A 26,889-nucleotide genomic window follows, 5' to 3' on the forward strand; every position below is an offset into this window, starting at 1 on the left:
TTTGTATGTTTACAAAATCATATATTGAGGGTGGCATTTTTTAGTTCTTCTGTGTTTGTTTGTGCTATGTACAGGTGGTGATCTGTGGTATGTAGATTTTGTCTAGTTTTAATTTTAGTTATTTCCTCCACATTTTCTCTCCCCTGCTACCTGACAAGCTGGAGATGCAAAACTTTCTTCTGTATGAATTTGTTTGGACAGATAGCATTGAAAATGCTCTTATTCCAGTAGAGCATGACTGTGTGTGACACTTCTGTATTCTGTCTCTCTGCTTTTTCTCATCCCCACTTTAGGCATCCTTGGGGCCACAGCTTTGAAAACTTTTCTTAATGAGTGGTCTTGACAGTCCAGACTGTTTTGGGTGGGGGTGGGATTCTGGTCTCTATTCTAAAATATAAATCAAATGTAAACCAAATATTAAGTCTGCAGATGGAGCTCTTCAGGGCCTTTTCTGTTACTTCAAGGGCTAATGGTGGAATAGAAAATGATGTCGGTTGTCCTGCTGACACTGATAGTGCTGTGTCTAGGCAGTGAAGCTGAGGGGAATCACAGTTTCATTTAAGTGCTCTGGAAGGTTAGTTGCACCTGTCAAAAATCAGATTGGTAGTCTGAAAGCTCTACTGAGAGAAGGAAAGCAGTGTTTCTTCTTTATTCCAGCAACGTGGTTGGTGTTGAGAGGGAAATTTAGAGTAATGTAATTCAAATGTAACATCTGAGTAATATAATACAAATATCAAGGACTGATGACTAAGAGATTCCTGGGCAGGTTAGGAGCAGAACATTAAACTAGTACTAAACATACTAAGGTAAACATATTGTCTGTAATAGGGCTGCTTCCATAATCTGCTGGGATCTTGGCCCCTTCCCCAAGTTTTGACTGTGGGGAGTGCATCCTTTTTGGTGCATGGTCAGTAGGCTGCCTTACCTGATAAAATTTCCAAGCCAAATATTCACTTACAGCTGCTTACGGATTGGTGCATCTAGATATAGTCAGAATAGGAGAAGGGGAGAAAGTGGTGGCATAAATTAGAAATAATAAAGATTAAATCTATAGAGAGATGGAGAAATGGAAAAAGAAAGCAAGCAAGAAAGGAATAACAAGGATAGCAGAAACAAGACTGATGAGAATTGAGCTCTGTTTTTAAAAGAAACTGTGTAAAACATGTTTTTTCTGCTAATCAGTTAATTCTAACAAATTGATAGTTTTTTTAATAAGACCTTTCCAACAAAATATAATGCATATTAAACACTCCACAAATGTCTCATTACAAGCCATATTGACTTTACTTAATCGTGGCCATATGCCCATGCAATTATTTTGCACACCCTCTAATAAATGTGTGATTTGTTTTTTTTGTTTGTTTGTTTGTTTTCCTTTCCTGGTTTTCCTAAGAAGCATTTGAATAGCATTCTGATTAGTTTTGTTGTGCTCCCTCATTGTTAGCTGGCTCTGTTTGTTCAAAGGTTTTGTGTCACTGGAGCCCTTACAGAATGGTCACAGAAACAATTCTTTTCATGTTATGTCGTATTATTTCTGCTTTTGTTTGATGCGGTAGCAAAATACTACTTCCCATGGCATTATCTAAAACTTGTAAAGATGAGTGTCTGTGTGKTTCATAATCTTTAGGATACTCTGGCAAAACCTGTATTTTCCTTTCAGCAAAATGCATGTACATCATCCTTTTTTATTCTAGAGAACTCCTGGATGATGAATCTTTTGATAAAACTCTTAAGGACAATAAACTACCGTGCTTTTGACAAATCTGTAGTAAAGCCTGTATCCTCAGGTTTATTCCAGTTCCCATTCAGATTTTGTATGTTCTTTTTTCTTTGTGAATCTGGACCTTACCTCATTACAAAAGGGTGAATTGTGAACAACAGTCTTCTGCATGGCAAGTCTGATTTCCTTTATAATACAGAAAGATTGTCCAAAGAGCATTTTTTTTCCTGTAGAATGGGCTGCCTTTTCTACACACTCAGTGAGCTGAGCACTTCCATTTAGTTAAGTTCCTCCTTCTACGATTTTCCATTGTGAATGTATAATACTTTTTTGTTCAAGGTTTTAATTTTCTTTAATATATATTCCAATTTTTAGGCATTGTGGAAGCTGGGGTTGTAGAAGCTGGAGTTTCTTAGAAATTTCATGATCTGCAAGCCTTTATTTCTGCACAGTGCACTGGTTTTGTCACATGGTGGATGGAAGTTGGGGATGAAAGAGACAACATTATTGTAATTTCTTGACCAAAAATGTCGTGTTTAGGGGAGCTTCTTCCATCAGAAAGAAGATCCTTCAGTGCTGTGTTCCACAGTGCTTGTTTTTGTTCTCTTCCTTTTAAGGGATTTAAGTCTCATGACAGGTAGATTGGCTCATACACAGTTGCTATTTCTAGACCATTTGTATGAAGTGTTAAATCTAAAAATTCTTTTTTCTTGCCTTTTATTTTGACTCTAAAAGACTTCCTTCTAGCGTACAGAAATTTTTCATCTGCTGTGATTTAATTTTTTGGTACTTTTTTTTCCTTTGATAAAAATGTAGTAGTGTTTATGATAAACTGAATTTCCTAAACACATTTGTCATTATACTGTACTGCACTAAAGCAAATGGGGATCTGTTTCACTCCTCTATTTCATGTCATACATTTATTGATTTTGCTTTTGTTACAGCATGTAACAACCTGTTAAGATAATTTCAAGCCAGTGGAAAAAAGATAACGTCCTTATTTTAGAAAACAAATCCTGTAATTCTCTTTCACTAATGCTGAGATGTTTTTAATGTTGAGGATAAGTATTTTTAATACATTTTATGTTTCTGCCTTCTTAAAGGTCACAAAGACAGAACTGGAGAAACTAAAATCTAGCTATAGACAACTAATAAAAGAAGTAAATTCTGCCAAAGAAAAGTATAAAGAAGCTGTGGCTAAAGGTATGACTGACTTGTGTTAACTTTATCTATTTATTAATGCCTTTTTCAAGTGTTCTAAAACTCTTCCAGTGACACAAGATAATGTTTTTATTTTGAGCAACTCAATTGATTACAACATAAAAAAATGATAAAGTATCTTAAGTAAGATGGGCTAATTGTCATCTGTATACTTGGTGTTATTGTAAATGATGACTGCCTAAAACGATACTTACTGTCCTTGATTCTGTTTATATTATAATTCACAGTGCAGTATAATAGCTATCAATGCTGAGAGAAAGTTTATTTTCTTTCCAAATTTGTCTAAAATTCAGAGTGATAACTGGCAAGTGAATGTAAAAACAAAACAGTGTGGAAAAAGGGAAATTACACTCTAGTACAGTTTAGCTTCAGGTTTTGACTTGTGTACATGTTCACTTAAAGATGTAAATACATGCCAGTTCTTAATTGCAGGTAGTCCCCTAGCTTTTTTTTACCTGTTACTTTTATTTGGAAATTTATACCCACCTAGCTACCTAACAAAGGAACATATGGTACCTAACATCAAAAATATAACAGGGTTCTGTGATCTCAGCTGTTCTTTTCATCCCTTCTTCCTGTTTTAGCTCTGATCCTTGTTCTGGATTCCTTATGCACCAAACTTTCCCATCGAAATCAAAGAGTGTTTTGGCTGTTCAGCAACTGTAATGTTTTTATGTGGTTCGGATAATTGGATTAATGTTTGTTTATATAGGCAACAAACAAAAGCTGTTTTTAAGACACTTCTCCTGTGGTTTTCCTTAACCTTCTGTCTCTTTTCTGCTTACATTTGTATCTGTCTTCCATTATTATAGTTGATACTTAATTTTACTTTCCGTAACATCCTAGTGTAAAATCTCTGTTAACAAACTCTGACACTCTGCAGGTTTTTCTCCCAAGAACTGTAGAATTAGAAGTCCTATGTTTCCCCCACCACCACCCACAAGAGGGCATGTTGTTGTTTACAAATTTTAGTGTAGTTATAATGGTATAAATGAACACACTGCAGTTGTACATCAACTGCAGGTCAGCTGAGCTGCTGTAATTTTTTTTTAGCTATGGTATTTTCACAGGGTTTCTGGGCCCTTTAATTGTCAAACTGGTTTGTGAGGTATACAGGTTGTGGAAGTCATGAAATTGTAATGATTCGTTATTCCAGACGTTAGTTGAGTAACTAGTGCTTATTCAAGTTCTGTGCTACTAAGAGATATACTTTTTCTTAACAGGCAAACCTGTTCAGTTTTTCAGGATTTCAAGAATTGTTGAAAACAAGGAAGGAACAATGCCTACCAGAACAGTGGGAGGGCATAACCAAGTATTGAAAATAAGCTGAAGAACATTTTGTTAAACAAAACAAACAAAAAAAAGGATGACGGAGACATTTTTGGACATCAGCTCTTATGAGAAATGTGTTAAATGAGCACAAAAATTGTTAGAATAAGCAGTCCTAACTTTTTGTTACAGATAAGAAAGAACTTAAAACAGGATAAATCTTTGTTGCTAAAGAGGTGTCCGAAGAATGACTTACAGAAGTAATGCTTTTACTGCTAACACCCAGGGCTAGACTGTAGTATTTGGGAACATCTTCCAGGCCTAGAGTCATATCAGAGCTATAGTAAGGACAGTATCTTGGCATCCACTATCTTTGTTACCAGGGAACGTGGTGTCAGCTGCTCTTTAGTAGCCTAGTATTTATTTGCTTTTGTATTCCAAATGGTGTATTTCTTAGAAAACTGAGTCTGGGTTTGAAACACCTATTTTTTTTGTTTTTTGTTTTCTGGTATTTGGTAAGGTATTTAATCCTGTCTTTTCCTATCTATTCAAAATAAATTCACTGAATTGTACCTTTCAAAGAGCAGTGCTTGGGTAAATATATAATACTCTGTGGTATTTGGTAGGCTTCTAGTTTTTGTGATCTGGACTAATTTTTCCCTTCAGTAATACTGGAATACTGCCAGCAAATGTGTCTTTCAGTCACTTACATGTTTGGATGATAAAGGTCATATTTATGTAACGTATCATGAGACTCCTTTGATCTATAGCACAAGTAATATCCCTGGATTTGGGTAGCTGATACTGAACCTTTTAAAGGTCATCTTAAGTTCAAAGCACAACTTACTTTGGCTTCATATTATCTGTGAGCATCTAGCACTTTTGCAAATTAGACACAAAGTACCAAATGACTTCTCAGAAATGAGGCATGTCTTATGAAAGAAATGAATGCTTTGTAAAAGCTTGATTCGAATGACTTGCCTGAGTTCTAAAGCTATTAATGGAGACTGGGGTGAAATTCAGTTCTCCAAAGCATTGTTCAACTTGAGACTGCCAGTTTTCCTTTGATTTCCTTTTCCATTTAGGTCTAGTTTCTCATCTAGCCAGCCCAGTTCCTCTTTTTTAAAATACTACTCTTGACAGACTCCTTTTTTGTGGCAAACTGAGTATCTATTACAGTGTCTGGCCCCACCTGTCTGGAGCAGAAGGGGACAACCACTGCATAGAAAACTTGACTTTGTTTTGTGCCCTTGGACTAGAGAGTGTATGCTCAATTACTTACTGGTAGATTTGCGCAGTGTCTGTACAAGCTGGTCAACGTGAAACGCTGTGCAAGTGACACAAAGGAACAGATCTGATATTTTGCTGTTTTGCAAGTGTAATGATTTGTAATGACTATGAAATTTGGCATTTTTTGTGTGTGGAACAGTAAAGCCATCTTTTACTGACAGAATGAATTTACTAGAGCTGCTCACCAAAGAGGTACAAGCATTTCTTTAACTTGGGAAAATAACTGTTTTCCTGTTTCTGAATGGCTGAGTTGTTAAAACTGAAATTATATTCTGAGCTAAACACCTGCTTTAGAGGATATTGACTGAAAAGGGTAAAGACTGGCAAAGTTAGAAACAGTTGAAAGTGTTCTTCTCCAGTAGTAGTTTGTTCTTGCAATATTTTCCTGCAATCACAACGTATTGTCAGGAAAGCTTTAATTACCACGTGCTATACTTTCCACCAGATATCAGAACAGTCACTTAGCATCATCATGTTGATGACTTACTGTGGAGTTACTCCTAAATTGTTGCTGAAAACACTAAAAGGACCTGTGAAGAAAGTATGAGGACTAAGCAGTGAATAATAATACTGGATAATTACAGTTCTTGCTTGACTTAGGGCAGCTGTTGGAGGTTTTGCACAGGGGAGCCGTTTCAGTGAGGAAAAGGGAACTGCTTTATGAAGGGCAGAGGCATAGGAAACTATGGGGCTTTTTTGTCAGGTGCTATGTGTAGGTAGTTAGGGAATGATAAGGAAAAAAGGAGCTGGATGCTGCTGGTACRTAGTGGACTTGGAAGGAATGTGATGATGCTTGCGGTGTGGGGAATGAAGCATTGGTTTGTCATGGTTGTGGGGGTGTAATTGCTGACGTGAGTAGAGGGGAGCTTCGTTATGGAAGGATTTGTGCTCTTCAGGACTTGAGGACGATGAAGGCGACCGACACTGTGGCTCTGGAGCAGGTGAGGGAAACCCTCCACCAGCAACTGCTTCTGCTTGGGCTCTGTTGGGGAAGCAGTGAGACAGCTGAGCAGCAGAGGCAGCCTGGCTGGCTGTGCTGTGAGTGTGGAGCCCGCAAGTGTCTTGCGGTCTGGTTAGTGTCACTGAGTTGAATGATAAGCAGTTCTTTGACTTTTTTGGTCTTAAAATGAAAGAAAAGAGAAAGGGGAAAAAAAACCCCACAGAATTATGTGCAGTTACAGAAAGCAAGCTGGGAGAGGGTGAAGTCAGCAAGCTGATCTAGTCCAGTGCCTCTCTAATGAGGAATACTTTAGCAGCTGGGAATCTGAACAGATTAATTCTAATAGTCTGTTCTGGTTTTAAACCATATGAGTTAGAAGGCTTTGTAAAAAGTACATACTGGGACTGCATGCCATTTTCCTTTGCAGAATTGGGGCAGTAGTGCATGCTTGGTTCRTTTTGAGCAATATATAAGATAAAAGCTGTTATTAGATTGTCTTTGCATAATAAAATGGACAGCCCTCTGAAATACTTTGGATGTATGATATTGAGGAAAAAATTGTGTAAACTTCTTACAGAGCAAGCCAAAATGACAGTCTCTAAGTCTACAGTGCTGTGCTGACATCATTGATGCTGAGTTAACAAGGTAAATAGAACGTGACATGTTGACCTGCGCTGCTGTAGAAAAACATGTCACTTTGACTTTTTGTGGAGTGAGTTTGTGACCAGCTTGGGCGTATTGTTTCCACTCAACACTGACACGCAGCCCTGGATTTGCTCTCAGTCCTCACAGATGAGCACGCATATTTCTGAGGGAATTTACTAGTGGTGTTTATTAACTGCTGTAACATGTTTGAATTAATAAGAAATAATTTTTATTTTTGTTACTTTTATACTTTATTTGTTTATCTTAACTGCTGATACCCATTAACCAGATAACTTTACTGAACTAACTCTTAACTCAGAAGTTTAGGTCTTCAGTATTCTGTAAACTTGAAGTCTGTAAGTATATACAAATAGTTTTTTCCCATCAGAAAACTATTTGTTGCTTGCAGTCATGAATCTGTTAGATGAGGTCCGAGGTAAAACTCCTTATCCTCTTCTCAGAAATGCACTGGATGGAGGAGGGAGTGGGTGACTTTCTTTTTTGGAAGAAGCACATTCATGTTAGTCTCTTGCAAGAAATAAAGGGGAAAAAAAAGACCTTGGAGATTAAAATCCAAAATACTCTTTTTATTCTGTCCATTTTTGTGAATGTAGTTTTGTGAAACCCAGGTTAATTAAGAGTACTGCACTGTAATTCAGGCTGGTCAATAGATTTTAGAGTTTGCTTCCTGAGACAGAACTAATAACCAAAACCATCTTAGTTTGCATTGAGGTAGTTTGCATAAAAAGTGCTTTGTAGATCAGTGTAAATATGTATTAGTATAAAGTCTCTTCTGGTCTTACTCATCTCATTCACATGTATAGGGAACGTTTTCAGAAGAATAATGCAAGCAAATAGTATGAAAGAACATTATTTTCCAGACACAATGAAATAATCGTCTGAGAAAATGTGTGTCTCCAGAATTCAAATAAATAAGGAAGTGACTATATGGGAGGTTTGTTATTAATAAACAAATGTAGAGACAGCAAAAAATTCAGGCGCTACCTTTGTTATGAGAAATGCTGAAAAAATATGTCTCTGAAAAGATAGAGGCACTTCTGGGAAATTATTTGAAAAACTGCATTCTTAGAACTTGGTAAACTTCTCATGCATGTCTGTATGCTTGACACAGCTCTATAGTTCAGTAGYGATATTTAGAAAAATAAAAGATTCTAAAGAAAAACACAGGAAAAATAACCTTCTGTTTGAAACACCATCATACTCTCAAGATTTGTGTCTTTTATCAAAGGAGGATTGTTGCTCCATTCAAAAAAAAAAAAAAAAAGCCCTGATAATCTCCTGATATTATTTTCAATTTTAAACTTTTCTGAAATCAAATGCCGTGATGCCCTAGCAAGGTTTTATAGAGAAAATTACCAAAAATCTGACACCAGACTCCTTGGCCTTTCTTGTGAGCTAAGACAAGATATCCTAATTGATACTAAGAACCTTGGGCAGTAATTTAAAGTAAAAATATTGATTGCATATCCGAGACAGATAATGATAAAATAATAATGGATGAGATGGGCTAAAAAAGGCTATAAAAATTCCCCGAGGAAAATAATTCGTTTAGTGCTTGTGTTCCATGGTCTGAAGTATGAAAGGAAAAGAGAGAGAGAAAAGTATATGCGTGTATGTGTGTGTGAGAGTAATTGATTCTTCTCCTTGCAAGCTGTGACAGAACAGATCAGGCCGAGGAGTCTGCGAGCAGCGTTCTGGCTATCATGCCCTGCCATGTACAGTAGGATAGAAATTACAAGATTTAGTTGAAACTGTCTGAACATGAATCTAACAGGAAGAATATTACATGAGTAATTTGAGGAATATGAAGGAGACTGCAAGGCCAAACAAAGGTATGATTCAACTAGCAATCAAACACGAAATTGCGGCAAGTTTCAGAGAACCTGTTTGTTGATACTGTAGGCAGTGGTTCCTTAAAACAGGGAGTGCTGGAGAACAAACAACCGAAGAAGGAGTAACTACTAGGCTGAACCCAAAAAGGCTAGTGTTTTGCTCTTTTTTTTTTTTTTTTTTTGAGGATGTTGTAAGAACAATATTCCTGTATGAATCCCACTTTCCCCTCCTGCTGTGCTATCATTTGAAAGGGTTAACTGCGAGACAATAACGCCCGTAGTACAATGGAGCTTCTGGAAAGCGTTCAGAAGCAAAGGGGAAGTCTGTGCCCGGGCCCTGGGGGCACCAACAACCTTCCCTGTCCCTGCCCACCCTGGGTCTCCCCCCCAGCCCAGCCACTGCCCTGCCCAGCCGTGGGACCCCCTGGCACCCACCCCAACCCATGGGTGCCCACCCGGCCTCAGCCCAGCCCCGTCCCCGCGGCGGTGCCCGATGCCCCCCCTCCCCAGGACTGCAGCTGCCCTAGCTGCTCCTGGGGCCTGCTCCCTCGTGGGGAGCCGGACGGGCCCGGGCTGCCAGGCCTGGCCCTGTCCCACCAGGACCCCTTGCGGCACCCCAACAGCCTGAAGTGCTGCGGGGGGCTGGACTGATGAGCTGGCTTGGGGTAGCAGCAGCACAAAGGTAATGGTTGTCAGTCGTTATCAGGAATCAAAACCCACGTGTGGAAGGTCTTACTTTGGGGTTCAGGTAAAGCTCCTTCATACGGGCACCTGTGTTCTGCATTTGTTAGGTATTACTCAGCTCTAGTTTGGTGTGGGTACCGCATAGGTCTGCCTGTCTGTACCGCTGTTAGCTAGCGGCTCCTGTAGTGCAAACTTGGTCTAGTCGTACAGTATGAATGCTTCTAATGTAGCTAGATACTCACTTTGTTTCTTGCTTCAACTTTTTATAACCTATCTTACTGTTTAAAATTGTGTTAGGTTAATTGTTACCAAATTTCTTTTTTAAGCAAAAAAAGCATAAGATTCTTCAGCCTTCTTTGTCATGCATTAGTTATTTTAATTCATTATGAATCTCTTTTGTGTCCTTCAACTATTACTTCTAATATCTTTAAAGTGCTCTGTCCTTCTGCCTTTTTGTCTTTTAGTTATAGATCTTTTTTACCCTAACCTCTCTGATTTTAAGCCTGATTTTTATATATTTTTATATGTATATATAATCAGATCTAGAAGTGATTCTCAGTTTCCACTTTCTATTCAACAACTTTTGTTATTTTTCTAGTCATTAAGAAATTCAGGAAGTAGTAATATTCACCTTGTTCTGGCTGTTGTTCCTCCTTCTCAGAATACTTTGTCACCCGTATATTGGTGAGCACCAATAGAGCTCTTTCCAAGTAACCCTACAAAGAAACACCTGCAGCTTTTTGAAATCCATTGTGTATTTCGCTGATTATGGTTCATTATTTGTTTTTGTTAGAATTGCCTTCTATATTCATGTGTGTAACCAATTTTCAGCATATCAGTAAGAATTAAATTTAAAATCGATTCATTTCTAAGTTACTTCCTCCATCAAATGAACTTGCTAAATTCTAAGCATTAGCAAGACCATTTGTATATTTGATTATTGCAGTGCCAGCAGACAAGTTGGTAGATGTAATTCCTTGCTGCAACCAGTTCCTTTAGATGCTTTGCTAATTGTTTAAAAAACAAGTTATCCACTACTTTTGGTTAGTAAAAGGTATTCTCTACTCCTGAAGTATCTATTTTGATCTTGTGCTATACTATCTTCTTTCTCCAACATCAGAACAGCTAAATATTGTGTCGTCAACTTGTGGCACTATTCTAACTTTGCTGCTTCTTTCCCCCTTCTGCCCCCCTATTTTTACCTTTACCCAGAATTTTTATGTGGCTTTGCTTCTGGCATTTCTTGGACTATAGAGGCAGTTTTATGATTTTTTTTGACACAATGTCCTTGTCTGCTAGGTTTCCATGAGATTGTTAGTCATAGTTTTATTTATGTATAAAGTTTTTTTCCCCTCCCCCACTCCTCTTATGAATATATGGGCTTTCAAGATCTTAAGATTGCCCTTTTGGTTTTAATTTGGTCTGTCCTAGCATTTTCATATTAGGTATGTCTCTGCCTTCTTTTAAACCTAAATTAAAGTCATTGTCAAAAGCTGGGCTTGTGTCATAAAAGGATTTTCTCTTTTGTCAGATGGATGTTATCTTCATTAGTGATTTTTCATGAGACAGCATTGTCTACTCAGTGAAGACAAAGGTCTTGTCTCAATGCCAAGAGCCATAAATTCTGAAAGTGAATTAATCTGTTGTGAGCTCAGCCTTTACGATGGTCTCCATTGCCTCTTCTGTGAGCACTTTATCATCACTTTTGAATGGCTGAAGGTCATACCTGTCAGCATTGTTACTGCTCCCATGGGTGCGAGGCAAGGGGCAGTCCTTCTTGAAGTATCATAACATTGGACTACAGACAGACATTTTCCAGGATTTATGAAAACTGGGAGAACTTACTATGGATGTTTCTCTCTAATTATAGATGTCGTAAAATGGGACTAGCTCTGTCAGATTTCTGCAGTTTTGGCAAACTGTTTGGTATTTTAATCATCCTTCCTTGAAAAACAGTTACGATATGTATTGTTTTTAAAAGCATAGTCTGCATTTAAAGATGCAAGATTCTGAGAGAGCATGTCAGATATGATGATATGCTTAGATGTTGATGCATTTTTAGCTGTCTGTGTCTTATCAACTTTTTATTGTTTGAAATCTCTCTTTTTTCCTCTCCCCAAAATAAGGTCCCAAAGGAAAAAATAATTAAAAACAAAGGTAATTTAAGGACAAATTGCTTAATAACTGATACTTCCAGGAGCTGCTCTTGGTCAGTTTTTCATACCATTGTTGCAAAGCAATACCGAGAGTAAAAAATATAATCTTTCTGCAGGGTGGGATATCTTTGCTAGAGTGGTTTGTGTGAACTGAAAGACTAATTTGTTATATTTGCAATGAAACAAAAGTTCGGGGCCTGTGGTAGAGTGTGTCCACTGAAGTACAGTGTTGTGCTTTTTTCGTAGCAGCTTGTCTGCAATATAGAGAGAAAGAATCATTTCTTACTGCATTCGGTCTGGAATTTTTCATGCTATCTTTCTGTATTTAACCTACCCAAAATGCTTCTGTTTGAGCTTTTGATTTTGAGGGGGGTGCTTTGTATTTCTTGTTGGTCAAAACGAAAAATTTCGCTATATGCTCATTTTCTTTAAAAATATTAAATTTTTAATAAAATTGTTTTCTTTTTGGCAGCCATGTACTGTTGCAGGATATTGCATAACCTTTAGCTGAAGACCCATAACTGAAAGCAGCTTGATTGGAATTTCCTATTGCAGAAACAACAACAGATATGAGCCTCTGTCATTAGTTTAAACAACCTTATAGTGAAGCTGAATTAGAAATTTGAACAGCTAAGCCTGTGCCATGTCTTAATTTGTGTCTTAAAGTTTACGCTACGACCACCTGCATTGGTAGGTGATCCTTGTCCCACACGAATTAGTGGGAGCTTTACAGTGAATTCCACAGTGTCAGAATTTCACTGTTTGAATAAATCATCATCATCTATAATGCAAATTTGAACCAGTCACAATCATTGTTAAATTTTATTGAAATCAGTGATAGTTAAAGGTGATAAACATCTAAAGGGAATTAACATTTTTGATCAAGCATAAATGTTGGGGGGAAAAAATCATGGAAGTCAGAAAAACCTGAGTTCTTTAGTATAATTATTTCTTGTTGATCTAAAATGTATATGAAAAATTTCCATTTTTGCAATACTTATTTTATGAAAGTTGGTTTCTTTGAGGTGCTTGCACTGTAGATTAATGCTTTTTTTTCTTTTAAAAAGAGAACATTATTAGCTGAAGTTGTTCTCAGTTTCAAAGAACTGTCCAGTTTCTGTTCTTCCATTCTAGGTAAATATTAGGCTAGAGGAGACTAATAGAACTTCAGAATAGCCAATCTGCCTTTTTAATAGAAAATACCTTAAAACAACTTACTGGATGGCTATGTTGTACTGTAGGTAGTAAAAACTTCAGAGAGGATTTTATTAAAAATTGAAATACTTGACTTCCTAGAATGGTTTAACAAGTATGCCAGCTTTTCTTTGCAAATGTCAAACTTGCATAATTGAATTTTGCAAGCTTCATAATAGTGTTTATGGTGTGACATATTGTATACACAGTCTGTTTCTATAAACATTAAACAGATTTGTCAACAACTGATGGCAGTAGAATTATAATTAGATCTATTTATGAAATTCATTATACAGATAAAGAAAATTGGATGTTTTCCTCTATGTTAATTGACATGTAGAACAACTGTGCATGCTGCCTCACTGCATTCTACTGCTTTAAAAAACAAATTACAGTATGGAAATAGGACTGTAGCTATGTTTCTTGTATTAATTATAGGTCTGGAGGCTGTATTTAAAAGTTGAGTGTGTATGATACTTTGATTTATTCCAAAATTAGTTGAGTTGTTCTGCTTAGGAATAATGGATGGCAAAGGAATTTAATCTTCAAGGCAGAGAGGAAAATGGCATAATTTAGCCATTATTGAGGCTTCTGAAAGAGATATAGTATTGATAGTCTGTAGTAATGTGGTTGTGATGATTTTCAGTGTAAATATTCAGCTTAGCTTAATTGTTCAAAGCTGTTCGTTATGGTTCGTAGGTCAGAAACCTGTATTGATGGTGTACCGTTCAATTTGGTGATGTGTGCTGATTTGTGGTAAACTGAGAGGGAATGCAGTTTAAATACCTGCACAGACAAGTTGTAGGTTTTAAGCCTTTAAACTGACTGTGACATTCAGAAGTAATTTCAGGTAGTATAATCAAGGGCATGCTGGCCAAATACTTTGAATAGAGGTGGCCAAATACATAATAAAAATAAAGAAACAATCCAGCATTTCTCTGCTGCTACATTGTCCTCCTTTCCCTCTTTCCAAAGAAGTGCTCCATCCTGTGCATCTCCCAAGGGTTTGGGCCAGGGCCAGGCCATATAAAACACATTTTCCCTGCCTTCTGCTCTGTATTCCAGCTGCCTCGTTCTCTCCTGTTTCATCCAGTCCCTATACTGTAACCACTACTTGAGCTCCTCCTCTCCAGATTCCCTTCAGCCATCTTCCATTACCTTCTCATGTTCACATGCGTCTTATTCTCCAAGATGCCTGCATAGTGTATATGTGCTAGTTTGCAGATGAAACATCATAGCCCTACATTTCTCGCAGTATACTGATGCCAGGCATGCCCGTGTTCAGTGGTTTGTAAATTCTGGTATGTTATTCTGGGAAAATTAGTCTCTGCATGAAACATGAATTTTAGTTTGTGTTTACAAAAGACAAAACTATCAATGTTATCCTTGGAAAAAATTTTAGGGAAAGCTGAATGGTTGTGTCACCAAAATAGCAGTTTTAGAGAAATTTTAACATGAACTACTTTACCTAGGGATATGTATGTTTTTTTGTTTTGGTTTGCTTTTTTTGTTTGCTTGTTTGTTTTTTGTTGTTGTTTAAGAGCTTAGATACCTAGATGAAAAATACTTCTCCAGTGACAGCTCTGCAGATATATGCGTTTTCTGCTTGTTGTACAAGGTAAATGTGTTCATATAGTTGAACTCTAATACAAGAAATATGTTCTACATATGAAATTAGTAATTAGAATGTTTTCAGTTAAGTGAAAGACAAAATACTCTTTTAAAATAATTTTTTTACTGTGTGTTAAGAACATAACTGACAGTGGCCAGTAGCAAATGAGAACGGACAAGCAGATAGACAGTCATCTCAACTTCATATATATTTGTTACTTAGGGAATTCCTGAATCAGAGGTGCTGTCTTTGTTCTTAATAGCCCTTCAAAGATTTTTCTTGTGTGCATTTGTCCATTCACTGTTAAGCTACAGAAATTTTTCGTGTTAAAAATAACCATGGACAAAGGATTTACAGTTTAGCTGCATGCTATGTGAAGCAGCATGTCCTTTTATTTGTTTTGAACAGAGTATCTACTATTGTCATATGATGCCTTCCAGCTGTTATATTGAAAGAGGTCTGGCACATCTGTTCACTGGCCATTTTCYCTCGTGTGTTGCTGCTCAGTCTTCTCTCTTCCAGCTTCAAGAGTCCTCATCTTAGTCAGTCCTTGTGCAGACTGCATTTCCTACCTTTCTGCTGCTTGATGCCCTTTCTCTAAACCTTTTTTATTTTGAGTATGTCCCTCTTGAGGTGAAAGAATTGCATACCATGCTATGTGTGTTTACTCAGTGGCATAATAATGCTGTCTGGACAGCATTAATTAACAATTAATTAATTAACATTAACATTAATTAACAGTTAATTTCCTATTAACACATGGATAGCTGCTGAGCACTGAGCTAACATTTCTATCAAACTGTCTGTGCTAACCCCAAGATCTCATTCCTGAGTCCATTTAGAAAGCTCAAAACTGGTTATTAACCTTGGATAGTTCTTCCCTGTATGCATCTCTTTACAAATATTCATACTTACTTTTGTTTACTGTTTCATGATTTAATCACTATGTTTCATAGTCCTTTTCCAGTTCTTTGCCCTGGGCTCTCATTTTCACTTTCTTCAGTCAGCACCTTCATCAGCATCTTTATCACCTCGTTTTTTCTCCTGCCTCTTCTAAATCACTTATGAATATGTTAAGAAACACAGGCCCCAACTGATATTTCTGAGTCATTCCATTAAGTGTCTACCTTCTCCTGTAAAAATCGACCATAATATTGGCTATAACATTCTCAAGTTCCTTTAAAATTCTAAGGCTAAATACCATCCTGTTCTGGTGATTTCTTCTTGCTTCATTGTTCCGTAAACTCTTCTTCCAACATTTCTGAGGAGAAAGATCCTTTGCCTCCTTCATTTTGGCGTGAGAAAGAGACATTTCAGCATGGAAATCTCCCAAGGTCTTTCACAGCAAACACACATGCAAAAAAAATTCATTTAGTTTTTTTTTCTTATCACCTCCTCTTATACAGTGTCATTGTCAACATGTCATTTATATTCTCTAAGAAGCTTCCTGACTCCAGTGTATTTTTGAAAGAGGATTTATTATCAATTTTGTCCCTATTTTGCAAGTTGTTCCCTCAACTCTTTTTTGACCTGCCTTAGCATGTTTTTATGTTTTCATTTATCAGAGTTCACAATTCTTTGTGTATTTCTCATTTGACACAATTTCAGCTTTTTAAGGTATGCTTTCAAGGCTCTATGCTGCTATTTAGCTATGCATGCTTCCTTTTTCTTTTTCTCAATTCTTTTGTGATATGTGGTAGACAGATGCATTAAAATGTGATTTTATTACTTGAAGTTAAATGATTTTAAGAAATGTATCTGTCTGAATGAGATAGGTTTAGTTACCATATGTCTGCCTGTGCAGATGATTGTGTATCTGCATTTTATTACTGCAGATACAGGATTCATTTAAAATGCCTTTAGTTCCTGGAAAAGCTTATCAGGATATATAATCTTCTAATATATAAAAGATGAATTGGAGAGGGTTGTAGAATCTATTCTTCATGTCCATGTCAGATAGGTGAAAGAAGTAAAGGTTTAAATTAAAGCAGGAAAGATTTAGGTTGGAGAGTGAGAAAAATGTTTTCAGGAAGGATAACAGTGCTAGACCTGAATTGCACTGGTAAGTTGCAAAGCAACCATCACTGGAGGTCTTAGGAAGATCTTAAAAATGTATGCCCCGTACTCGTGCAGTTAATTCTTCGGGCAAAGAATTAAATAGGTGACCTCTTGAAGTAACTTTTAGCTTTCTGGTTCAGCACTGAAGTGGTCTTGTCACTGTGGACACAAGGATTTCTAGACTCTAATTGTGTAGCAGTTTGACTGTAATGCTGACCCCCGATCAAGATACTGACAGTGATGAGGAAATGTTAGAGAAGCTGCAAGTTTTGGGTAGGAGTAGCAGTGGCAGAGCACAGCCACCCATGCATAGACTGAATCAATGCTTCATCAGGATGATATGTAGCAGTAGAATTTTTGCTTGCAATACATGATGGTTTCCCAGAACAATTAGTCTTAAAACACACAAGAGAAGTGATGTGCCCTCAAGACGATGAAGAGGTATTTGTGGGACAGCYGGTAGCCAGTAGTGACTACTGTACAATTAGTTTCAACATTGTAATGGGAGCGGGCAAACCAAATCCATCATACAGAAACTCAGTTTAAAGGGAACTATGTAAGCTTGAAGCACATAGGTTTGTTTTTTTTTTTTCTTTGTTTGTTTTTTTAAGGGGGGAGTGTAGAGGGGAGCAGAAAATTGAAACAAATGCCCAAATGAAAAACAYAAAAGGATTAATTCATAAAGCAAGCAGCCTGAGGGTTTTTCAGAAATACTGTATTAGAAGGCCAGGTAAGACCTGCGCCAAAATGAAAACAAAGTGTTCAAAAAGGCATGGCATAGCTCTGTAGATGAAATAAGGAGGCCAGCATAGACCAGCATATGCTGGCATTTAAGAAAATAAAGGAAAACAGGAAAATCCATAAACACAGAATCACGGAACTGCTGAGGTTGGCAGGGACCTCTGGAGTTCATCTAGTCCAACCTACCTGCTCAAGCAGGGTCACCGAGAGCAGGTTGCTCAGGACCGTGTCCACTTGGGTTTTGAATATCTCCAAGGTTGGAGACTCCACAACCTCTCTGGGCAACCTGTGCCAGTGTTTGACCACCCTCACAGTGAAGAAGGGTTTTCTTATGTTCAGATGGAATTTCCTGTGTTTCCGTTTGTGCCCGTTGCCTCTTGTCCTGTCACTGGGCACCACTGAAAAGAGTCTGGCCCCATCCTCTTTACACACTCCCTTCAGATATTTATAACCATTGATAAGATCCCCCAAGCCTTCTCTACTTCAGGCTAAATAGTTCCAAATAGTACAGAAAACATGGTAGGTAAACAGGCAATTAAGAGAGCCAAAGAATTTGAGGAGTGTGTTACAAAGGATGCTTGAACTGATAGTAGAATTTTTTAAACATGTCAAATGTAGGAAACCAGCAAGGAAACTAGTAGATTTTGTTGAGAAGGGTTTAAGGGGGTACTTGGGGATGGTTAAGCCAAGGCAGTACAGCTCAGTGAATTCTTTGCATGAGCCTTTGCTGCTGAAGATGTTGGGGAGGTTGCCACACCTGAGGCATTCTTTGTAGCAGGAAACCCGAAGGAACTAGCTCAGTTTGAGGAAAATATATGCGGATATACCTATATGATGTGTATATATATGCTATGGTGTATACTATTGGACCACATACATATTAGATGTTTATAAGTCACCTGACTTATAAATCTGTTTATAAGTCAGGTGGCCTTCATCTAGGACTTCTGAAGGAGCTCAAATACCAAATTGCTGAACTGCTGGCTAAGGCGTACAACCGCCACCATGCCAGGGGCCTGCTGGATTGCCAAGGGGCTAGAAGTGATCCTGGGAGCTACCAGCAGGTGATTTTAACTTCCATCCTTAATAAGATTGTAAGGTCTACAATAAGTAAGAGTACTGAGGGCATGAGTAAGCATGGTCTGTTAGGAAAGAGTCAGCATGGCTTTTGTAACGCCATTTACTATTGTGATGGAGCTCTAAGATGTCAATAAGCATGTGGATAAAAAGGTACCAGTGAACAAAGTATATTTTGTTTTCAAAGAGCCTTTCATAAGACTCTTTACCAAAGGCTGTTAAAACAAAAAAGTTGCCTTGGATGGGAGGAAAGGCCCTTATACCTAGAAAGATGTTTAAAAGTTAGGAAGCAAAGGATAAGGCTTAATAGTCATTTTTCGTAATGAAACAAACTCAGTAACCCAAGGAATTAGTGCTGGGTCTGGCTTTTATTCAACATTTTCATCAGTGGCCTAGTGAGGGAATTGATGACCTGATGAATGCAGAACTATTATTTACCAAATTTTGCAATACTAGAACTAGGTGGCACTAGCTGAAACAAGCAGGAGACTGTTTTCATACAGATAAAAGGAAAGTGCTGTACACAGCGGGCAGTGAACTACTGGAACTTGCTGCCAGAGCAAGTTGTGGGGGCAGACACGTATCAACAAGATCAAAAATGGGCTAGACATATTCATTGAAAACTGGTTCAGGGAATAAACAGGGATATATCCTCTAGCAACCCTTATCCAGTGACAACGGATGATGGGAAAATACACAGGAAATGCGCCACAAATAGCATTTTGCCCACTTTCCCTAAAAGCAACTCCTGCAATCACTGTTGGAGGCAGAGTGCTGGTCTAGATATATCATGGTTCTGACCTGGTAGGACATTTATTTTCTTCATTAAAAAATTGTTTATTTGCTTTGAGGCAAATAAAAGATTAGCATTGGTGATAGTTAAGTGTTTGAGGGTTTGGAGGTTTGTTTTTTGTTGTTGTTTTTTGTTGTTTTTTTTTTTACTCTTCATAGTTCTATTACTTTTATACCTATGGATGATGGTTTTCATATGCATTTCAATAAAAGAATTCTCACATTTCTGCTCAGAGAAAATACAGCAGTTTTTTCTTACTTAGTCTTGAATAACAACACCAGGATATTTGGTCTTACAAATGAGCTCAGAATTGTCAAATTTTACCTTTTTTAGAGAAATAACTTGAAAAGACCACTGAGGAAAAGGTGAAAACTTATTATAAATCTACTAGACTTATGTAATCTACAAATATTGATGTCTGTATACTGTTAAATCACCACATGTATTTTTCTTTTCTTCCTTTCTCTCAGGAAAGGAGACTGAAAAAGCCAAAGATCGGTGTGATAAAGCCACTATGAAGCTTCATATGTTGCATAATCAATATGTGTTGGCACTGAAAGGAGCACAGTTGCATCAGCACCAATATTATGACACTACACTTCCTCTGTTACTTGATTCCCTACAGAAGATGCAAGAAGAAATGATTAAAGCCCTGTACGTGGTATTTTCTCATATTTTTCTAATTTGTACAATTTTATGTATATCCCAGATAATTTACTATTGTTAGAAAAAAATAAACTGTGATTAATTGCTTGTATATAAAGGGGTAATGAAAAAAGCTGTTTTCATCTTTCCATTGACAACAATTGTGCGTAGAAAAGTCTATTCAGGTGAACACAGACAGTAGTATTAAGGGGTTATGATATCATTGTAGTGAGAGGCTGTCTTTTCATGAAACTTTTAAAATCTTAGAGATTGTCTGCAGTGTTTATAGTTGAGCTTATGCTTTATCCTTTTCTTCGGCTGGGATACTATGGCAAGTTTGTTGTCTATCCAGTAGTCTTAATTTTTTGAAATTCCAGCAGTAGAAAATTTGTTTTTAACTGGCAAACAGTCTTGAAAACTRTCTGGGAGGAGAGTCAGACAGATGCATGGTTACTCACATGTGTGATCATATAAATCTAATTTCATTGTAAGGCATCTAGTCTTAAAAATACAATTACCTTTTCCTGAAAGATCATTCTCCGCATCGTTGGTGATGATGTGCAAACAGATGATCTCAGAGAACTATAAAGGAGGACTTTATGCTCTCTCTTCTGATTCGTAACCACCATGCTGCCTCCTTTTCTTTCTTGAAGAGAGAGAGATGATTTAGGAGACCGTTCTGTAGGTCTTTCTCTAGGGCATTCTGAGGACTGCGAGTTGAAAATATTGCTTGTAAGTCACTTATTCTTAAAGAAAAGTGGTTAACCTCTTTGTGCAAGTATTGTTCATATAGAGGTGAGGCACTCATCTTTTCTGTAACTCATTTTCTGAAATCTACATCCATCTTGACTTCAGCACACAGGAAGTGAGGGAGAGCTGGAGGTTTCATGCTCTATCTGCTTAGGTGATGCTTAGGTGACAACATTAACCATTAAGTAATATGAAGTATCATATTACTTCCTTTGATTTTGGTAAAGGTATCTAAATGAAATAGACTCTCTGCACAATCTTTTTATCTTAACTTCATGTGTAAAATCACAGCAAGAGACTTCAGTTAAATTTTTGTGCTGTATTAGAATTGTGAGTTCTGATAATTCACTGAAGAATTTATCACTGAACAAGAACCTATTGAACCCACTTATCTTTGTCATCTCTGAAGTAAAAACCTGCAAAAATATTTTTGTCATTATATACATTGTTAGAGGGATCTGAATTTATTGGATAATTACTGCTGTCTGATATCTTTGGGCTTAATTCCACAAAAAGAGTTGGTGACTTCACATATATAGGTGGTGTGGCCATCCGTGGGAAATACGTACATCCTTAATAATTTTAATTTTGCAGATTAAATAGGTCAATAAACTTGAAGTGTAGATTAAAATTACTAATATCAATTTTGGTTTGGTGGTAGTTGGCAGAGAAACTCTTGCTCTTAGATCTGGCATTGCTGTAGTTGACATTGGCTTCTCTCCTTTCTCACACTGTTTGAACTGTTTTTTTGAAACTTTTTCAAACTTGTTTTTCACAGTCAAGTCAAGATTTAATGACTTTTCTTGTTTGTTTTCTCCTCAGAAAAAGTATTGAAGAAATCCAAGCAAATAATGCTTTGTATGTGCAATGAACATAACTTGAGATCTTATCCAGGAAAAATCTATTAGTACTTTTTTCTGTGTACCTTCCTCTGAGTCAGTCATAATTCATCAGTATTTAGAAAAAGCTCACTATGCTTCAGAACTTAGCAAGTCAGCAAATCTGTCACAAAGAAAAATGAAATAGGAAATGATTATGAGGGGTCATTTATGGAAAGCTAAAAGTTAAAGAGAATAGGCTGGTATTCTGGGGAAGTATCACTGGATGCCAATAAAAGTAATAGTAGAATATCACTTATTTTTGTTTTACTATTCCCTAATCACTTACTTCTGCCCACTGTTGGGGGCAGGTCATAAGGCTAGTTGGCTCTTATTTTCTCACATGAACTTCTTGCTTGATTTTGTTGCTTCTTGTAAATATATGCAAACTTGTAACTTACACGTATTCTTGTCTTAATGACTAAATCATAAAAATTAAGATGTGAAAGAGCATAGTTAAAACAATAGAGAAAACCAGATCTTAATGGAAATGCACACTAAGTATTCTCTGACTCATTTTACCGTATGTCAGAGTATATTTATTTTATCAGTCAAGGGAACATGAAAGACTTTAGTGTAAGTGATGACTAGCGAGATAAGTCTTCTGATTGTGGAAAAAAGGGTGTCATCAGTGAGCTATATACATTCCTTTTCCCTAAGTTTTAATTCAGCTATGCTACTTGTAGATGCTCTGAAATTAGTAGCAGGAACATGACTGTAAGAGATTTCTCCACTCATAGCCAGTCTGTAAAGAAGAGGCCACAATTGATCTGTTATTTCTTCAAATAATATATGATCTTATTTTTTACATTTTTTTTAGCCAGTTGAAACGTGAGTTTGTAGAAACAGCAGGTTGAAAGCTTGAAGCATCTTCAGTGCCATCTTTGCCTTCAGTGTCATGTCATATACTATAGATATTTTTTTCCTCCCTAGAAAAGGGATCTTGGATGAATATAGCCAGATCACTAGTCTCGTAACAGAAGAGATTGTGAATGTCCATAAAGAGATCCAGACCTCTGTTGAACAGATAGACCCTAACTCTGAGTATAATGACTTCATAGAAACTCACAGGTATACATTTTCATTTTGATGTGCATGTTCATATTTTCTCTCAAGAAATACTTGTGTTAAAATGTAACACTGCTGAAGTGGTCAAAGCTGAATTTGTTTCTGTTTGGTTCCTTTTAAATTGTTATTTGTAAAGCTTTATCCTAATTTGAAAAGCTGTTCCGCCTGCATGTACAGAAAGTTGGCTGAATGTCAAGTTTTTAACCTGACCATCTCTTTGGCTGTCTCTTGAAAAACAAAATTCCAGTTATGCTACTGCATGAAGAGCCATAGCTTTGGTACTGGCAACATACTATACATGACAACCCAGATTCAGTGTGAGCTAATTTACTGTGGTTTTGGATGCATTTTGCATCCTGGGCTCAGCTAAATTTCTCTGCTATATTTCTCTCCTTGCCCAAATTCTAGATAGTTTATAGTGAACTCTAGGTGTCCCTGTATTAACTACTGTTATTGCAGAGTAAGCAGTTCCTGAAGCAGAAGAACAGAATATGCAGGTAATGCAAGAAAGTTTTTTATTTTAAAAATAAACTGTATTTACTGTTTTTTGAACTAATATTGCATATTGGTATATAAGTGAGTAGCCTAAGACTTCTTGCATTATCCATTGCTGTTAATGTGCAAATTGATAATCGCCACAAGCAGATATACAGGTGGCTCAGCAAAGAGTGGACCCATGCGAATAGATTCCCTATTCTAGATAATAGATGTTAATTTTGCAAATGTAACTTTTATTTACTAAATTAGGTCATCGGAAGTTGTTGAACAAGAAATAGAGTTTGATACGTCTTTACTAGAAGAAAATGAAAACCTTCAAGCTAATGAGATCATGTGGAATAATCTAACAGCAGAAAGTTTACAAGTCACGTAAGTCTTTCTTCACAAATCTTTTATCCTTTGGAAATGCTATCATACATTATGACATACATTATGAGGCTCGCTCAGCTCATCCCATACCTGAGTCCTTAGTTAATCTGTTGCAAAGGTCCAGTTTCTGAAATAATGTTTTCAGGCTGTAGACTGAAAACACTGTTTTTTCTATTGTTCCTTTGAACAAAATACTTCCTCCCGCCCCARCACCCAGTTTGCCTGAACTTTCGATCTAGTCTCCGCTCCTCCCCAGTTAATTCTTACAGTGCCCCAAATCCGTCATGAATCCTCCTTGGGAACTTATTCATCTTCTCAAAAGYGTTTCCACACTCACTACTCCAGGAAAAAATACTCAAAGCTATTGATGAAGCCACTGAGTACAGTGATGCAGTTAGTGATTTAAATCTCCAATCAGGAAATGTTCATAAATACATTTGTTTTACTTGTTTTGCTTTTGTTTTCTAAGAAAATTCTTGTTCATTGTTATGTCCTTTAAAGTGTATTAATTTACTAACACAAATGTGGCTTTTATATTACATTTCATGGCACTTTTGGCTATTCAAGGTGATAAACTCCCTCTCTACATACTTTGTTAATCTGTTCTGCAGTTTTCTTTTTATTAATTTCCCCAACCACACCTTTATTCAGTTGTTATTGGGGAACAAATCTCCTGCTGAGGTTTAGTATCTTTATATTATAATATTCTTGTTATCTTGTCTCACCTTTTGCCATGAAATGGTCAATACAGTCACTGGTGAGACTGCAACTATTAATTGTACATTTAATTTTTTTAATATTGATTATAAAATGGTAAATTCAGGATTTCATTAGTAAATGATCTTTTCATGTCTATAATGTATTTTAATCTATGTTTGACTTGTTTAACCCTTTTTCCTTTGAAAGCATAACTAATCCAAATAAAAAATCAGTGTATTTTTTTGAATTTTTATTTGTCGTCTTGATCAAACTATGACCTTTGTTTCATTCAGGTTTTTTCGTAAAAACAAAATCATAGTATGGAGCATAATAGAAATGTGGCATTTGAAGTGCAAACCTGTTAAAGTATTTATTCTGTAAATTATTCTAATCCTTATGTTTCCTCAACACTATTGAGATTCTCTGGATTTTGTTCATTCCTTTTCATTAGCTGTCCTCTCCCCCTCCCCTTTAAACATGCTTCTGTTTATAATATATTCTGTATTATTGCTAAATTGAGCTTAGTTCCTGCATCAGCTATGTGTAAGTTGTACATCTAGATGTACTTCAGCACAGTTACAGGAAAAAAATATACTTAATCTCCCTTTTAAAATGCCTTACAGTTCTTTTTTTATATAAATTCTACCTTTCATAGCTCAAAAATATAACTTCTTGTTTGGCTTATTTTCCATGTCCTAGTATTTAGAAATAAGCCATTAACATGTCTAGGCAAAACAGCTGAACTGCTGCTTTTTTTAGTAAAAGATTTTGATGAAATGAGTGCTTGTGTTTGTAAATATTTATCTACATATCTGCACAAATACACGTATTTTTAATACAACTTTCAGTGTATCCTGTTATAAAGCTTATATTCATGCAACTTAAATTTTCATACATTTGAGAGAGATTTTCTATGGTGTGATTTTATTTTTGGAATAGGAATCAAATAGCTCTTTTAAGTGTTGTTGACTCTAAGATGTCCACTTGCTGGTATAGATTATATTAAGACCTCTGAGCAAAGAAGTTTGGCTGTATTAGGTCAGACCAAAGGCTGACCTAGCCAACTTTTTTCTCTCTGACATTAGCTCATGGGGAAAGTCAAGGGAAGAGAACAAGAGCAGAATGTGTATGCAATGCTATTTCCTGAGAATATGTTCTCAGCTCCCATAATTTGCAGCTCAAATTTTTGAGCTGGAAGTAATATTTGCTTCTAATAGCTTTAGATATATTTTTCTTGTGTGAGTTTGTCCAGTCATTTTCAATATGTGTAAGTATCTATCATCCACCATATGGTAGGTCAAGGAATTCCAAAGATTAACTTCACCTTACATGGACCTATTACTTCTTAGGTTTGTTTTATGACTCGAAGCTCATTTTGGACAAGAATAGGAACAATGTACTCCTTTCCACCCAACACATGATGCTGTAAACTTCTTCCATACTCTTACCTGGTCATAATTTTTTCCATGCGAAACAGTCTATAACTTTAGTTCTTCCTTTCACAAATTATCAAGCTTGTCATCTTTCTTTGAGTGTTTTCAAGGTTACTATGTTGTTTTTGAGATCAGTGACTAGAATTGCATAGATAATCCAGATGCATGGATTAGAGAGAGGCATAATAAGGTTTCCTGTATTCTATATTGTTCTGCTCCGTTTTTAACAAACCCTAGAGAGTCATTCTGTTTGATTTTTCTGACGACTGCTGAGTATTGAGGCAGTGTTTTCTTGGAATCGTCTACTGTAACCTCAAGATCTCATTTCTGAGTGGTAGCTACCAGCTTAGAGCCATTCACTGTATAAAGTTTTGGATTATTTTTTCCCTCTGTGTATTTGTTTATTTTAATACACATAGAAATTTATCTTCTACATGATGGTCCAGTTACTGGGTATCATAAGGTCCAGAAAAATCCTTCTTCATTCTTTACGTTCAGCCTGTTCTTTTACTACCTCAAATAACATTGTACCRTCAGCATTCTTTGTCACCTTGATTATTGTCCTTTTATCTGGATTATTATGAACCTATTAAGCAGTGCAGATTTTTTTCAGAGCTCCACTAGTGATTTTCTGGTTCTGTGAAAACTGATTATTCTTATCCTTTTTCCATTTTTAATTTTTTTTCAATACAAGTGAGAACCCTTCCTCTTATGCTGGTTTAATTTTCTTTAACTGCTTTTGGTGATATGCCTTGTCAACTACTTTTTAGATAGCCTTTGCTAAATTAGTCTTGTTTTAAACCTGCTAGAAAAATAAAACAGATATTTGCATCAACTTTACAATGCATCAACTAGAAATTCTCAAGGTCAGTGTATTACACCCATTATTGATAGATGATGACTTTTTTTAAGGATCCTCTCTTTATGTGCTGAAACAATAGGAATTTGCCTGTTGATCTTTAGAGTTGAGATTATGTCCTTGGATCTTCAAAATACTACATAGTTTTGTTTCTGCAGAGGGAAAATTACATTCACTACCTAGCAAATACAATAGATCCAGTAAGTGTACCATGTTTATTTCCCAGACTTTGAATAGATTAGATATTAACCTAGAATCAATACTTTTTGGTAAATCAATCAATTTTTTTTTGTGTGTATATGAGGAAAAAGATAGCTTTACATGCAATACCGATCTAAAGTCTTAAAATATATTTTAAGGATAAATGATGAGCAAAACTGCCTCAGTTTTACATTTTCAGGTAAGTTTATATTTATGAATAAAGAAGATTTGACAGA

The 26,889-nt window shown here is 36.5% G+C and overlaps 1 protein-coding gene across 25 annotated transcripts in view; it reads left to right on the forward strand.

Annotated features, from left to right (window-relative positions):
• The window catches only part of FER (FER tyrosine kinase), a 190,023-nt gene that overhangs the window by 24,743 nt on the left and 138,391 nt on the right, over positions 1-26,889 (forward strand). For 16 of the 25 annotated variants that reach the window (XR_003252922.1, XM_026062241.1, XM_026062244.1 and 13 more), the window contains exons 5-8: positions 2,824-2,923; positions 19,724-19,907; positions 22,460-22,597; positions 23,342-23,461. Coding sequence is in view for 24 of the 25 variants with exons in the window: in XM_026062241.1 (XP_025918026.1) it covers positions 2,824-2,923; positions 19,724-19,907; positions 22,460-22,597; positions 23,342-23,461 (542 nt within the window). In the remaining variant the exon portion in view is untranslated. The other 9 variants (XM_026062253.1, XM_026062252.1, XM_026062246.1 and 6 more) reach the window with 9 other exon arrangements.

Source organism: Apteryx rowi, unplaced genomic scaffold (genome assembly GCF_003343035.1).
Source record: "Apteryx rowi isolate R43461 unplaced genomic scaffold, aptRow1 scaffold_19, whole genome shotgun sequence".
Lineage (NCBI taxonomy): Eukaryota > Metazoa > Chordata > Aves > Apterygiformes > Apterygidae > Apteryx > Apteryx rowi.